The 17,089-nt window shown below is 49.3% G+C and overlaps 1 protein-coding gene across 1 annotated transcript in view; it reads right to left on the bottom strand.

Moving 5' to 3' along the window:
• The window catches only part of LOC141053927 (uncharacterized), a 99,475-nt gene that overhangs the window by 49,048 nt on the left and 33,338 nt on the right, over positions 1 to 17,089 (bottom strand). The window contains exon 3 of the mRNA XM_073551097.1: positions 7,764 to 7,883. Within this exon, the coding sequence (XP_073407198.1) occupies positions 7,764 to 7,883 (120 nt within the window). The remainder of the gene's footprint in view (positions 1 to 7,763; positions 7,884 to 17,089) is intronic.

Below are 17,089 nucleotides of genomic sequence, written 5' to 3'. Positions count from 1 at the left end.
GCAACACCCAAGCAGGGGCCGTCTACCGCGGAGCTGCAGCCGCTGCCAGACAGCAAATGGCCTGAAGCGATGGCTGCTCTGTGTGCACAGGACCTGTGATGAGGTCCAGGAGGGGAGGAGTCAGGGGTCACATGATCAGTGTGTGCAGGACTGCTGTGCTGGTTGTCATGGTGCTGGATGAGGGGAAGTTTATGTGTGAGGTGAGGAGGGGTTTACAGGGTGGATGGAGCCGAGTCGTGTGTGTACGAGGTGTACGGAGCGGAGCCGCGTGTGTACGAGGTGTACGGAGCAGAGCCGCGTGTGTACGAGGTGTACGGAGCGGAGCCGTGTGTGTACGAGGCGTACGGAGCGGAGCCGTGTGTGTACGAGGTGTACGGAGCGGAGCCGTGTGTGTACGAGGCGTACGGAGCGGAGTCATATGTACGAGGTGTACGGAGCGGAGCCGTGTGTGTACGAGGCGTACGGAGCGGAGTCATATGTACGAGGTGTACGGAGCAGAGCCGCGTGTGTACGAGGTGTACGGAGCGGAGCCGTGTGTGTACGAGGCGTACGGAGCGGAGCCGTGTGTGTACGAGGCGTACGGAGCAGAGTCATATGTACGAGGTGTACGGAGCGGAGCCGTGTGTGTACGAGATGTACGGAGCGGAGCCGCGTGTGTACGAGGTGTACGGAGCGGAGCCACGTGTGTACGAGGTGTACGGAGCGGAGCCGCGAGTGTACGAGGTGTACGGAGCGGAGCCGTGTGTGTACGAGGCGTACGGAGCGGAGCCGTGTGTGTACGAGGCGTACGGAGCGGAGTCATATGTACGAGGTGTACGGAGCGGAGCCGTGTGTGTACGAGGTGTACGGAGCAGAGCAGTGTGTGTACGAGGTGTACGGAGCAGAGCTGCGCGTGTACGAGGTGTACGGAGCGGAGACGCGTGTGTACGAGGTGTACGGAGCGGAGCCGCGTGTGTATGGGGTGTGCGGAGCAGAGTTGTGCATGTACGACGTGTACGGTGCGTAGCCCTGTGTACGAGGTGTACGGTGCGTAGCCCTATGTACGAGGTGTACGGAGCGGAGCCGCATGTGTACGAGGTGTACGGAGCGGAGCCGTGTGTGTACGAGGAGTACGGAGCAGAGCCGTGTGTGTACGAGGTGTACAGAGCGGAGCCGTGTGTGTACCAGGTGTACGGAGCGGAGCCGCGTGTGTACGAGGTGTACGGAGCAGAGCTATGTGTGTATGAGGTGTACGAAGCGGAGCCGTCTGTGTACGAGGTGTACGTAGCAGAGCCGTGTGTATACGAGGTGTACGTAGCAGAGCCGTGTGTGTACGATGTGTACGGAGCGGAGCCGCGTGTGTACGGGGTGTGCGGAGCAGAGTTGTGCATGTGCGACATGTACGGAACGTAGCCCTGTGTACGAGGTGTACGGAGCAGAGCTATGTGTGTACGAGGTGTACGGAGTGGAGCCACGTGTGTACGGGGTGTGCGGAGCAGAGTTGTGCATGTACGACGTGTACAGAGCGGAGCCGTGTGTGTACGAGGTGTACGTAGCAGAGTCGTGTGTGTACGAGGTGTACGGAGTGGAGCCACGTGTGTACGAGGTGTACGTAGCAGAGCCGTGTGTGTACGAGGTGTACAGAGCGGAGCCGCGCGTGAACGAGATGTACGGAGCGGAGCCGCGTGTGTACGAGGTGTACGGAGCGGAGCCGCGTGTGTACGACGTGTACAGAGTGGAGCCGCGTGTGTACGAGGTGTACGGAGCGGAGCCGCGCATGTTCGAAGAGAATGCCAAGAGTGTGCAAAGCAGTAATCTAAGCAAAAGGTGGCTACTTTGAAGAACCTAGAATATAAGATATATTTTCAATTGTTTCACACTTTTTTGTTAATTATATAATTCCACATGTGCTAATTCATAGTTTGATGCCTTCAGGGTGAATTTACAATTTTCATAATCGTGAAAATAAAGAAAACTCTTTGAATGAGAAGGTGTGTCCAAACTTTTCGTTTGTACTGTATACACACACACCCACACCTCGGTATAGTCACTGCTCAACAAAAAACAAAAAGAACAACTAGCTTCCATCACCAATCATTTATACAGGCTGATTGGACGCCTGTTACAGGTTGCGCATGGTTTCAGGGTGTGGTTTACAGAGGAAAAGGAACAAAGCTATTACATTTTATATACCGTATATACTCGAGTATAAGCCGACCTGAGTATAAGTCGAGGCACCTAATTTTGCCACGAAAAACTGGGTAAGCTTATTGACTCAAGCTGGGTATGCATTGTCCCCTCATCCCTGTCCTGCTATATGTGGCTCCCCCTGTTGTACGCTTGGCTCCCCTCCTGTTGCATGCTTGGCTCCTCGCCTGTTGCATGCATGGCTGCCCCAGTCCCCTCGTATGTATGGCTTCCCCGGTCCCCTGTCCCATCTTGTATGCATAGCTTGGCTTCCCCATCCTATCCTTGTATGCATGGTTTTGATCAGCTAGCCCAGTCCTCCTTCATCCTCCCCGCATCCTCACCCTCCTCGCGCCGTCGCTGCACGTCCCTGTATCTCCGTTGTCCCGGCGCGGCAGCTCTTCCTGTGTTCAGCGGTCACGTGGTACCGCTCATTAAAGTAATGAATATGCGCTCCACGCCTATGGGAGTGGAGACGCATGCATATTCATTATCTTAATGATTGGTACCACGTGACCGCTCAGCACAAGAAGAGCTGCCGTGCCGGGACAACAGAGATGCAAGGAGTTCAGCGAGGGCGGGAGGAAGGTGAGTATGATGTCACAGTCGCTGGCTCCTGCCGCTGCTCCACCGCTCCCCTCCCGCTTCCCCGCTGGCTTTCTGGACAATGACTCGTGTATAAGCCAAGGGGGGGTTTACAGCACAAAAACATGTGCTGAAAATCTTGGCTTATACACGAGTATATACAGTATTTAATCTGGAAACATAGGCAGTGTTTATAAAAACATACAAAATGTGAGCAAAACAATATATATACAATTGCATAAAATGAAAAGGAATAACGAAAGAATAAGTACTAAACCTGGCCACAGAGATGGCTCAGAGCTTAGCGGAGGGCGGTACTCCTTAGGAAAATGGACCTTACTGTGATGTGAGTTATGTTCGTCCCACAACGCCGAAAATATATCTCCCATAACTATCAGATCGATGCAAACCCCAATATTCATCACTGGCCAGTGGCTGCGTCTCAGACAAGCCTTTTGAACAGAGGAAGCTCTTGCATTGGAAGTGTACGTCTCCACCTCTGTGCAATTAAATCCCAGTCTAGGCGGCTGGTTCCCAGAACAGATTCCTGTTTAACTACCTGGTCCCCACAGGAGGTCCTTACTTCAATAAAGGCTGAAGTGTCAGCGCTCTCTCACTTCCCCAGTTATAGTTTCTCACTTCCCCAATTCTAATTAGTCTCATATGTTCAATGTGACGGTGATTTGTCTCCTCTCCAGAGATTTCTTTATGGATTTTTAAATTTTCTCTACGACATTTAGGATTCGGCATCTCAACGTCAACTTTCAGAACTGCACACAGGGGACACCTGTCAGTGTAGGGCAGCAGAGCAGGGAGAAGCTGCTGGGGATGGACACTTGGGCTAGTCATCCTGGTCACATCTTCCCCAGCCGGATATTAAATGTAGGTTTCCTCTGAAATGTCACAATGTCAGAGTAAATCATCCACGGCTGTCAGATCCCTACTCTTGTGGGAAAACAACACTGGAAGCCGTATACGTTACATGGCGTCACTGCTCTCTGCACATCACACGTCAGTGATCAACGCGGAAATAGAAGCCATTCTGTCAATGTAAGGCAACAATAGCAGCTGAGATATATTATGAGGTTCTGCAGCAGATAAGGTGTGTATGATGATGTTCTGCAGCAGCTGAGGTATATTGTGAGGTTCAGCAGCAGCTGAGGTGTATAATGAGGTTCTGCAGCAGCTGAGGTGTGTATGATGATGTTCTGCAGCAGCTGAAGTATATTGTGAGGTTCTGCAGCAGCTGAGGTGTGTATAATGAGGTTCTGCAGCAGATGAGGTGTATAATGAGGTTATGCAGCAGCTGAGGTGTATATGATGTTCTGCAGCAGCTGAGGTATATTGTGAGGTTCTGCAGCAGCTGAGGTGTGTATAATGAGTTTCTGCAGCATCTGAGGTGTATATTATCAGGTTCTGCAGCAGCTGAGGTGTATTGTCAGGTTCTGCAGCAGCAGAGGTGTATATTATCAGGTTCTGCAGCAGCTGAGGTGTATTGTGAAGTTCTGCAGCAGCTGAGATGTCTTATGAGGTTCTGCAGCAGCTGAGGTGTCTTATGAGGTTCTGCAGCAGATAAGGTGTGTATTATGAGGTTCTGCAGCAGCTGAGGTGTATTATGAGGTTCTGCAGCAGCTTAGGTGTATTATGAGGTTCTGCAGTAGATGAAGTGTGTATGATGATGTTCTGCAGCAGCTGAGGTGTCCTATGAGGTTCTGCAGCAGCTGAGGTGTCTTATGAGGTTCTGCAGCAGCTGAGGTGTATTATGAGGTTCTGCAGCAGCTGAGGTGTATTATGAGGTTCTGCAGAAGCTGAGGTGTGTATGATGAGTTTCTGCAGCAGCTGAGGTGTATTATGAGGTTCTGCAGTAGTTGAAGTGTGTATGATGATGTTCTGCAGCAGCTGAGGTGTATTATGAGGTTCCGCAGTAGATGAAGTGTGTATGATGATGTTCTGCAGCAGCTGAGGTATATTGTGAGGTTCAGCAGCAGCTGAGGTGTATAATGAGGTTCTGCAGTAGGTGAGGTGTGTATTATGTTCTGCAGCAGCTGAGGTATATTGTGAGGTTCTGCAGCAGCTGAGGTGTGTATAATGAGTTTCTGCAGCATCTGAGGTGTATATTATCAGGTTCTGCAGCAGCTGAGGTGTATTGTCAGGTTCTGCAGCAGCAGAGGTGTATATTATCAGGTTCTGCAGCAGCTGAGGTGTATTGTGAAGTTCTGCAGCAGCTGAGATGTCTTATGAGGTTCTGCAGCAGCTGAGGTGTCTTATGAGGTTCTGCAGCAGATAAGGTGTGTATTATGAGGTTCTGCAGCAGCTGAGGTGTATTATGAGGTTCTGCAGCAGCTTAGGTGTATTATGAGGTTCTGCAGTAGATGAAGTGTGTATGATGATGTTCTGCAGCAGCTGAGGTGTCCTATGAGGTTCTGCAGCAGCTGAGGTGTATTATGAGGTTCTGCAGCAGCTAAGGTGTATTATGAGGTTCTGCAGCAGATGAGGTCTATTGTGAGGCTCTGCAGCAGCTGAGGTGTATTGTGAGGTTCTGCAGCAGCTAAGGTGTATTATGAGGTTCTGCAGAAGCTGAGGTGTATTATGAGGTTCTGCAGTAGTTGAAGTGTGTATGATGATGTTCTGCAGCAGCTGAGGTGTATTATGAGGTTCCGCAGTAGATGAAGTGTGTATGATGTTGTTCTGCAGCAGCTGAGGTATATTGTGAGGTTCAGCAGCAGCTGAGGTTTATAATGAGATTCTGCAGCAGCTGAGGTGTATTGTGAGGTTCTGCAGCAGCTAAGGTGTATGATGAGTTTCTGCAGCAGCTGATGTGTCTTATGAGGTTCTGCAGCAGATAAGGTGTGTATTATAAGGTTCTGCAGCAGCTGAGGTGTATATTATCAGGTTCTGCAGCAGCTGAGGTGTATTGTGAAGTTCTGCAGCAGCTGAGGTGTCTTATGATGTTCTGCAGCAGCTGAGGTGTCCTATGAGGTTCTGCAGCAGCTGAGTTGTCTTATGAGGTTCTGCAGCAGCTGAGGTGTATTATGAGGTTCTGCAGCAGCTGAGGTCTATTGTGAGATTCTGCAGCAGCTGAGGTGTATTGTGAGGTTCTGCAGCAGATGAGGTGTATTATGAGGTTCCGCAGTAGTTGAAGTGTGTATGATGATGTTCTGCAGCAGATGAGGTATATTGTGAGGTTCAGCAGCAGCGGAGGTGTATAATGAGGTTCCGCAGTAGATGAAGTGTGTATGATGATGTTCTGCAGCAGATGAGGTATATTGTGAGGTTCAGCAACAGCGGAGGTGTATAATGAGGTTCTGCAGCAGCTGAGGTGTGTATAATGAGTTTCTGCAGCATCTGAGGTGTATATTATCAGGTTCTGCAGCAGCTGAGGTGTATTGTGAGGTTCTGCAGCAGCTGAGGTGTATATTATTAGGTTCTGCAGCAGCTGAGGTGTATTGTGAAGTTCTGCACAAGCTGAGGTGTCTTATGAGGTTCTGCAGCAGATAGGTGTGTATTATGAGGTTCTGCATTAGCTGAGGTGTATTATGAGGTTCTGCAGTAGATGAAGTGTGTATGATGATGTTCTGCAGCAGCTGAGGTGTCTTATGAGGTTCTGCAGCAGCTGATGTATCTTATGAGGTTCTGCAGCAGCTGAGGTGTATAATGAGGCTCTGCAGCAACTGAGGTCTATTGTGAGGTTCTGCAGCAGCTGAGGTGTATTGTGAGGTTCTGCAGCAGCTGAGGTGTATTATGAGGTTCTGCAGCAGCTGAGGTGTATTATGAGGTTCTGCAGAAGCTGAGGTGTGTATGATGAGGTTCTGCAGCAGCTGAGGTGTATTATGAGGTTCTGCAGTAGTTGAAGTGTGTATGATGATGTTCTGCAGCAGCTGAAGTGTACTGTGAGGTTCTGCAGCAGCTGAGGTGTATTGTGAGGCTCTGCAGCAGCTGAGGTGTATATTATCAGGGTCTGCAGCAGTTGAGGTGTATTGTGAAGTTCTGCAGCAGCTGAGATGTCTTATGAGGTTCTGCAGCAGCTGAGGTGTCTTATGAGGTTCTGCAGCAGATAAGGTGTGTATTATGAGGTTCTGCAGCAGATAAGGTGTGTATTATGAGGTTCTGCAGCAGCTGAGGTGTATTATGAGGTTTTGCAGTAGATGAAGTGTGTATGATGATGTTCTGCAGCAGCTGAGGTGTATTATGAGGTTCTGCAGCTGCTGAGGTGTATTGTGAGGTTCTGCAGCAGCTGAGGTGCATTATGAGGTTCTGCAGCAGCTGAGGTGTATTGTGAGGTTCTGCAGCAGCTGAGGTGCATTATGAGGTTCTGCAGCAGCTGAGATGTATTGTGAGGTTCTGCAGCAGCTGAGGTGCATTATGAGGTTCTGCAGCAGCTGAGGTGTATTATGAGGTTCTGCAGCAGCTGAGGTGTATTATGAGGTTCTGCAGCAACTGAGGTCTATTGTGAGGTTCTGCAGCAGCTGAGGTGTATTGTGAGGTTCTGCAGCTGCTGAGGTGTATTGTGAGGTTCTGCAGCAGCTGAGGTGTATTATGAGGTTCTGCAGAAGCTGAGGTGTATTATGAGGTTCTGCAGTAGTTGAAGTGTGTATGATGATGTTCTGCAGCAGTTGAGGTGCATTGTGAGGTTCTTCTTCAGCTGAGGTGTATTATGAGGCTCTGCAGCAGCTGAGGTGTATTGTGAGGTTCCGCAGCAGATGAGGTGTGTATGATGATGTTCTGCAGCAGCTGAGGTGTATTATGAGGTTCTGCAGCAGCTGAGGTGTATTATGAGGTTCCGCAGTAGATGAGGTGTGTATGATGAGGTTCTGCAGCAGCTGAGGTGTATTATGAGGTTCTGCAGCAGCTGAGGTGTATTATGAGGTTCCGCAGTAGATGAGGTGTGTATGATGAGGTTCTGCAGCAGCTGAGGTGTATTATGAGGTTCTGCAGCAGGTAAGGTGTGTATTATGTCCGGTGAATGAGAAAATCATGACTCTTCTTTGTATTATTTAGTGGTAGTTCCTCACCGGGCCGGTTACTTGTAGAGACGTCCTCCGTGCATCGCTCACCACCCCGGACATCACTTTCTTCTTCCATTATGGCGGCAGCAATAAGGTTCCTCAGATCTTTACCCGGATTTCTGAGCTCTGAAAGAAATAATGGAAACGTCACAGATAGAAGGAAAAGTCAGGAGGAAAGTTGTAGCGGAGCGGAGGAGATGAGCACAGAGGAGCCGTCCGCTCTCCGGACAATATTTATATCCCGCCTGATCTCTGGTTCTGGAGCTTCTCTCCTGACATCTCTACGCTGCACCGTTCCTCTGCTGTTCCTCCTGATAATGTATGACTATATAGACAGCTGGGTGTCACCGGGGGTCACGGCACGGCCCCTCTGATAATGGGAATGGACAGCCCAGCTGTCAGTGGATTCAGAGCTGAGGACCCCGTGGATGTGGCGTTAGGTCAGGCGTTTTGTCATTGTGCGGTAAATATGTTCTGGAGACATGATCGTCCACGACAATCCCATTACCGCGATGACAAACATGAATCTTTTTTTATTTATGTGATGAAGAAAATTCAGAATATTCCAGAAATGTCTCCAGGTTTGTGCAGCAACCTCCTGAGAACAGGAGAACCTTTTTCTCTGTTGCTGGGGCTGAGCGGGGGCTTGTTTTTTGGTTTCCCGGCAGTTACGCCAATTCAGCACATACAAAGCTTTGTTGCTTATTTTACACTTTTGGATCGTGAGATAAATAAACAAAACATAATTCAAATGGGGCAAAAGTAAATATGAATTTTTATTTTTCTTTACTTTTAACTAAATAAATAGTAAGAAACTAGAAAATGATCGTGTTGGTCCCCTTAAAAATAGTCTGGGCGAAATGGTGGATGAGGAAAAAGCCAATATGCTAAATGACTTTATCAACAGTATTTACACAGGAAAATCCCATGACGGATAACATGATCAGGGATAGAAATTCTCCATTAAATGTCACCTGCTTAATCCAGCAGGAAGTACGGCGGAGTCTAAAAATCACTAAAACTGCCAAATCCCTGGGCCCGGATGGGATACACCCCCGAGTACTGCAGGAATTAAATACAGTCATAGATAGACCATTATTTTTAATTTTTAAAGATTCCATAATAACAGGGTCTGTACCACAGGACTGGCGCACAGCAAATGTGGTGCCAATATTCAAAACTTGGAAATTATTGGCAAGTGAGCTTAACCTCAACTGTGGGTAAAATCCTGGAGGGTTTTCTAAGAGATACTATACTGGAGTATCTGAAGAAGAATAACCTCATGACCCAATATCAACATGGGTTTATGAGGGACCGTTCCTGTCAGACTAATCTGGTGAGCTTTTATGAAGAGGTAAGTTCTGGACTGGACCAAGGGAATGCAGTGGACGTGGTGTACATGGACTTTTCAAAAGATTTTGATACAGTGCCACACAAAAGGTTGATACATATAATGAGAACAATGGGGATAAGGGAAAATATGTGTAAGTGGGTAAAGAGCTGGCTCAAGGATAGGAAACAAAGGGTGGTTAATGGAGCACACTAGGACTGGGTCACGGTTAGCAGTGGGGTACCACAGGGGTCAGTATAGGGGTACCACAGGGGTCACTATTGGGTACCGCAGGGGTCAGTATTGGGCCCGCTTCTTTTCAACATATTTATTGATGACCTTGTAGGGGGCATAGAGAGTAGAATTTCAATATTTGCAGATTACACTAAACTCTGCAGGGTAATCAATACAGGTAAGGTCATGCACTTGGGTAGAACGAACAAGATGTATAATTATGTGCTTAATTGTAAAACACTGGGCAAAACAGTCACTGAAAAAGACCTGGGTGTATGGGTGGACGACAAACTCACATTTAGTGGCCAGTGTCAGGCAGCTGCTGCAAAGGCAAATAAAATAATGGGATGCATTAAAAGAGGCATAGATGCTCATGAGGAGAACATAATGTTACCTCTATATAAGTCACTAGTGCGACCACACTTAGAATACTGCGTACAGTTCTGGTCTCTGGTGTATAAGAAAGACATAGCTGAACTGGAGCGGGTGCAGAGAAGAGCGACCAAGGTTATTAGGGAACTGGGGGGTCTGCAATACCAAGACAGGTTATTACACTTGGGGTTATTTAGTTTGGAGAATCGAAGGCTTAGGGGTGATCTTATTACAATGTATAAATATACGCGGGGACAATACAAAGGCCTTTCTAATGATCTTTTTACTCTTAGACCTGTGACGGGGACAAGGGGGCATCCTCTACGTCTGGAGGAAAGAAGGTTTAAGCATAATAACAGACGCGGATTCTTTACTGTAAGAGCAGTGAGACTATGGAACTCTCTGCCGTATGATGTTGTAATGAGTGATTACCTACTAAAATTTAAGAATGGCCTGGATGCCTTTCTTGAAAAGTATAATGTTACAGGGTATATACACTAGTTTCCGTAATATTGCGTTGATCCAGGGAGCTAGTCTGATTGCCGTATGTGGAGTCGGGAAGAAATTTTTTTCCCCAATGTGAAGCTTACTGTTTGCCACATGGATTTTTTTTTTGCCTTCCCCTGGATCAACATGTTAGGGCAAGTTAGGATAGGATATGGGGTGAACTAGATGGACTTAAAGTCTTCCTTCAACCTTAATAACTATGTTACTAGGTTTAACGAGGAAAAACTTAGGTGACCTCCACCTGCAATGCTCCTGAGGGACATAGTGAAGATGTCCGCCTACGGCTGAGGTCCAGGAGGACGAGATGACAGTGACAGGACTAGGACAGTGGCGGTGGTCTTCAGCAGAGCCCCGACTGTCAGAGTAACCCACAGGTCCCCAGTGATCGCACTGCAGGGGGCTGATGGGGGCTCCTCCACGTGGACACCACCATGCATTTCATTTAAATGCTGCTGTCCCAGACTGAGAAGCTTTATTGGCAGGACTAAATACACATTAGTTTTGCCAAAGCAAGTGTATAAAAGGGAATAGGGATAGGGACTGTAGGGATGTTGGGTAGGGGTTGTAGTATAGGTGGATGGGGGCAGATCCAGGGTGGGCTATAGAAGTCCATGGCATAGGGAAGGTGGATGAGGGGATGGGGGCAGATCCAGGGTGGGGGCTATAGAAGTCCATGGCATAGGGAAGGCGGATGGGGGCAGATCCAGTGTGGGGCTATAGAAGTCCATGGCATAGGGAAGGTGGATGAGGGGATGGGGGCAGATCCAGGGTGGGGGCTATAGAAGTCCATGGCATGGGGAAGGTGGATGGGGGGATGGGGCAGATCCAGGGTGGGGCTATAGAAGTCCATGGCATAGGGAAGGTGGATAGGGGGATGGGGCAGATCCAGGATGGGGGCCATAGAAGTCCATGGCATATCATAGTTCTCTTTCTCGCAGCCTATGGCATGCGCTCACATATTGCGCCGCTATCTCCACTGCTCTCACTTCTTCCCCCAGCAGGATATATGTTTTCTCTTCCTCCTTCATGGTGATGAAATCCGGGAAGAGATGTGAGAGTCTCCTGAAGTGAGTGTCCCTCACTACTGAGTATTTGGAGCAGTGTAGCAGGAAGTGGGTCTCATCCTCCAGGGCCTCCTGGTCACAGTGTTGTCACAGTCTTTCCTCCCTGGGCTTGTAGCTCTGCCTGTGTCGGCCGACCTCGATGGCCAGACTGTGGGCACTGAGTCTATACCGGCTCAGGATCTTGCGGTCTCGGGGGTCTGGGAGTTTCTCCAGATATGGGGCCAGTCTGTAGTCTCTCTGTAGACTCTGGTACATGGTCAGTTTCTGTGAGCTGATGATGTCGTTCTTCCACTCACTTACGTACCTCTCCTGGCCTTCGTCTACCATCTTCCTAATTCCGGCTTTTGTCAGGTTGTTGTGATTGGTGTTTTGGTCAGGTTGGGTTTGGGTGGGCTGTTCCGAGGGTCCTGGTTTTTCTGTTTCACCTACATGTGTCAGGGCTTTATGGTGATGGGAGCTTGGATTGCTCCTTTGTAGGTGAGCCCGGAATGACAGTGCCCTCTTTAGAACCGTTAGGTGTAGAGGGAATCTGCCCAGCTCGGCCCAGCAAGCACTGTTGGAGGTGCTCCGATGGACTTGGAGGAGGTGCTTGCAGAATTCCAGGTGGAATATTTCTGTTGGGCTGGAATCCCACCTTGACCAGTCTGGGTAGGTGTGAGGGCCCCAGACTTCGCTGCCATACAGGAGGATTGGGGCGATGATAGAGTCGAAGATTTTTAACCAGACCTTCACTGGTGGCTTCATATGGTAGAGTTTCCTTCGGATGGCATAGAAGGTTTTGCTGGCCTTGTCTTTCAGGGTCTGTATGGCTTGTTTGAAGCTCCCTGACCGGTGAATATCTAGGCCCAGGTAGGTATATTTGTCCGTTCCTGTAAGGGCGCAGTTGTTGAGGACAAATGAAGGGTGCTGGTCTGATTTTCTCTTTCTCTTCTGGAACACCATGATGTTGGTTTTCTTTAGGTTGACCGGTAGAGCCCAGGTGGAGCTGAATTTCTCTAAGATTTTCAGGTTGTCTTGGAGGCCTTTCTCGGTTGGTGACAGAAGCAGCAGGTCATCTGCGTACAGCAGGAATTTCACCTGCGCGTCGTGGAGGGTGAGACCTGATGTTGTGGAAGATTCCAGAGTGGTGGCCAGCTCGTTGATGTAAATGTTGAAGAGCGTTGGGCTTAGGCTGCAGCCTTGTCTGACTCCCCGACTCTGCTGGAAATAGGCCGTTCTTCTACCGTTCACACTCACACTGCAGAGGTTCTCGGTGTAGGAGCTTTTGAAAACATCGTAGGTCTTTCCTCCTATTCCGCTCTCCAGCAGTTTCAGGAATAAGCCTGGGTGCCACACCGAATCAAAGGCCTTTTTAAAGTCCACGAAACAGGCATATATCTTCCCGTTCTTTGTATTGTATCAGACTGGCCTATCGCCTCAACACATTAACCTAACCTATCCCTGTGTGGCAGAGCCAAAAGTTTTACCATAACCAGGTTCCCAGCATCATGTTCCCACATGCTTTATGCATCCATTAGCCCTCTGTGTCTGTACTGTTACACACTTAACACTATGGCTGGTCCATACAATCAGGGCAACTGTTACCACCCACCTTTCGTGTCTCCCTCTTTCCTCATAGACTGTAAGCTTGCGAGCAGGGCCCTCACTCCTCTTGGTATTTGTTATAATCTACTGTATGTGATTATTGTTATGCTGTAATGTCTATTGTCTGTACAAATCCCCTCTGAAATGTAAAGTGCTGCGGAATATGTCGGCGCTATAAAAATAAAATGTATTATTATTATTATTATTATTATTGTGCACGTGGCTTTGAATGAGGCTGTGCAGGGTGTAGATGTGGTCAGTAGTGCGGTGGTTTGGCATGAACCCTGCTTGGCTCTTGCTGAGGACGTTGTGCTCGGTGAGGAAACTGAGGATCCTCTTGTTCAGGATGCTGTTGAACAGTTTTCCCAGGTTGCTGCTGACACATATGCCTCTGTAGTGTCTTTTTGCAAGAAGGCGTTAATATCTCCATAATTTTCTTCCAATTTGTCTGATAATTTGTAATAAATGTGATTTTTTTCTTGAGATTTCATGTTTTTCAGTGTAAGAAGATGCACCGGACCGCAGGTACCTCTCTTGCGCTGGTTCCGGGACTATGGGATGGAGGATATGTATGATGAGTATATGGGCACGGGACTATGGGATGGAGGATGTGTGATGGGTATATGGGCACGGGACTATGGGATGGAGGATATGTATGATGGGTATATGGGCAAGGGACTATGGGATGGAGGATATATATAATGGGTATATGGGCAAGGGACTATGGGATGGAGGATGTGTGATGGGTATATGGGCACGGGACTATGGGATGGAGGATGTGTGATGGGTATATGGGCATGGGACTATGGGATGGAGGATATGTATGATGGGTATGTGGGCACGGGACTATGGGATGGAGGATATATATAATGGGTATATGGGCAAGGGACTATGGGATGGAGGATGTGTGATGGGTATATGGGCACGGGACTATGGGATGGAGGATGTGTGATGGGTATATGGGCATGGGACTATGGGATGGAGGATATGTATGATGGGTATGTGGGCACGGGACTATGGGATGGAGGATATGTATGATGGGTATATGGGCATGGGACTATGGGATGGAGGATGTGTGATGGGTATATGGGCATGGGACTATGGGATGGAGGATATGTATGATGGGTGTTAGGGCTGGCGGAACACACCAAATAATAAAATAACAGTAAGGTGCGTTCGCAGCCCGGGGTCCACCGTGTAGGGATGGTAAACTGCTGCTATATATATATACATACATACTGCTTTGTGATTGGTTGGTGATAAACACACACACATTCAGTTTTATATATATAAAGACTAGCTGAAGAGCCCAGCGCTGAACGGGCATAGCAATTAACTACGGGTTGTTATAACAAATTATAATGAATATCTCTATATATATATAAAGCTGAGTGTATAGCCCCGCCCGCTCCGCATAGCCACACCCACTATAATATCCCACATCATCCCGTCAGCCAGAGCCACCGGACTACTACTCCTAATATCTCACATCGTCCCGTCATCCAGAGTCACCGGACTACTACTCCTAATATCCCACATCGACCCGTCAGCCAGAGCCACCGGACTACTACCCCTAATATCCCACATCATCCCGTCAGCCAGAGCCACCGGACTACTACCCCTAATATCCCACATCATCCCATCAGCCAGAGCCTCCGGACTACTACCCCTAATATCCCACATCATCCCATCAGCCAGAGCCACCGGACTACTACCCCTAATATCCCACATCATCCCATCATCCAGAGCCTCCGGACTACTACCCCTAATATCCCACATCATCCCGTCATCCAGAGCCTCCGGACTACTACCCCTAATATCCCACATCATCCCATCAGCCAGAGTCACCGGACTACTACCCCTAATATCCCACATCATCCCATCAGCCAGAGCCTCCGGACTACTACCCCTAATATCCCACATCATCCCATCAGCCAGAGCCACCGGACTACTACCCCTAATATCCCACATCATTCCGTCATCCAGAGCCTCCGGACTACTACCACTAATATCCCACATCATCCCGTCAGCCAGAGCCACCGGACTACTACCCCTAATATCCCACATCATCCCATCAGCCAGAGCCACCGGACTACTACCCCTAATATCCCACATCATCCCATCAGCCAGAGCCACCGGATTACTGCCACTAATATCCCACATCATCCCGTCAGCCAGAGCCACCGGACTACTACCCCTAATATCCCACATCATCCCGTCAGCCAGAGCCACCGGACTACTACCCCTAATATCCCACATCATCCCATCAGCCAGAGCCACCGGACTACTACCCCTAATATGCCACATCATCCCATCAGCCAGAGCCTCCGGACTACTACCACTAATATCCCACATCATCCCATCAGCCAGAGCCACCGGACTACTACCCCTAATATCCCACATCATCCCGTCATCCAGAGACTCCGGACTACTACCCCTAATATCTCACATCATCCCATCAGCCAGAGCTACCGGACTACTACCCCTAATATCCCACATCATCCCATCAGCCAGAGCCACCGGACTACTACCCCTAATATCCCACATCATCCCATCAGCCAGAGCCTCCGGACTACTACCACTAATATCCCACATCATCCCGTCAGCCAGAGCCACCGGACTACTACCCCTAATATCCCACATCATCCCATCAGCCAGAGCCACCGGACTACTACCCCTAATATCCCACATCATCCCATCAGCCAGAGCCACCGGACTACTGCCACTAATATCCCACATCATCCCGTCAGCCAGAGCCACCGGACTACTACCCCTAATATCCCACATCATCCCGTCAACCAGAGCCACCGGACTACTACCCCTAATATCCCACATCATCCCATCAGCCAGAGCCACCGGACTACTACCCCTAATATCCCACATCATCCCGTCAGCCAGAGCCACCGGACTACTACCCCTAATATCCCACATCATCCCATCAGCCAGAGCCTCCGGACTACTACCACTAATATCCCACATCATCCCATCAGCCAGAGCCGCCGGACTACTACCCCTAATATCCCACATCATCCCGTCATCCAGAGCCGCCGGACTACTACCCCTAATGTCCCACATCATCCAGTCAGCCAGAGCCATCGGACTACTACCCCTAATATCCCACATCATCCCATCAGCCAGAGCCTCCGGACTACTACCCCTTATATCCCACATCATCCCATCAGCCAGAGCCTCCGGACTACTACCCCTTATATCCCACATCATCCCATCAGCCAGAGCCACCGGACTACTACCATTAATATCCCACATCATCCCATCAGCCAGAGCCACCGGACTACTACCCCTAATATCCCACATCATCCAGTCAGCCAGAGCCACCGGACTACTACCCCTAATATCCCACATCATCCCATCAGCCAGAGCCACCGGACTACTACCCCTAATATCCCACATCATCCCATCAGCCAGAGCCTCCGGACTACTACCCCTAATATCCCACATCATCCCATCAGCCAGAGCCTCCGGACTACTACCCCTAATATCCCACATCATCCCATCAGCCAGAGTCACCGGACTACTACCCCTAATATCCCACATCATCCCGTCATCCAGAGCCTCCGGACTACTACCACTAATATCCCACATCATCCCATCAGCCAGAGCCACCGGACTACTACCACTAATATCCCACATCATCCCGTCAGCCAGAGCCACCGGACTACTACCCCTAATATCCCACATCATCCCATCAGCCAGAGCCTCCGGACTACTACCCCTAATATCCCACATCATGCCATCAGCCAGAGCCTCCGGACTACTACCCCTAATATCCCACATCATCCCATCAGCCAGAGTCACCGGACTACTACCCCTAATATCCCACATCATCCCATCAGCCAGAGCCTCCGGACTACTACCCCTAATATCCCACATCATCCCATCAGCCAGAGCCTCCGGACTACTACCCCTAATATCCCACATCATCCCATCAGCCAGAGTCACCGGACAACTACCCCTAATATCCCACATCATCCCATCAGCCAGAGCCACCGGACTACTACCCCTAATATCCCACATCATCCCATCAGCCAGAGCCACCGGACTACTACCCCTAATATCCCACATCATCCCATCATCCAGAGCCTCCGGACTACTACCCCTAATATCCCACATCATGCCATCAGCCAGAGTCACCGGACTACTACCCCTAATATCCCACATCATCCCGTCATCCAGAGCCTCCGGACTACTACCCCTAATATCCCACATCATCCCATCAGCCA

This window comes from Dendrobates tinctorius, unplaced genomic scaffold (genome assembly GCF_039654945.1).
Source record: "Dendrobates tinctorius isolate UK_male_01 unplaced genomic scaffold, ASM3965494v1 ptg000173l, whole genome shotgun sequence".
NCBI lineage: Eukaryota > Metazoa > Chordata > Amphibia > Anura > Dendrobatidae > Dendrobates > Dendrobates tinctorius.
This window is presented reverse-complemented; position numbering and strand designations above follow the sequence as displayed.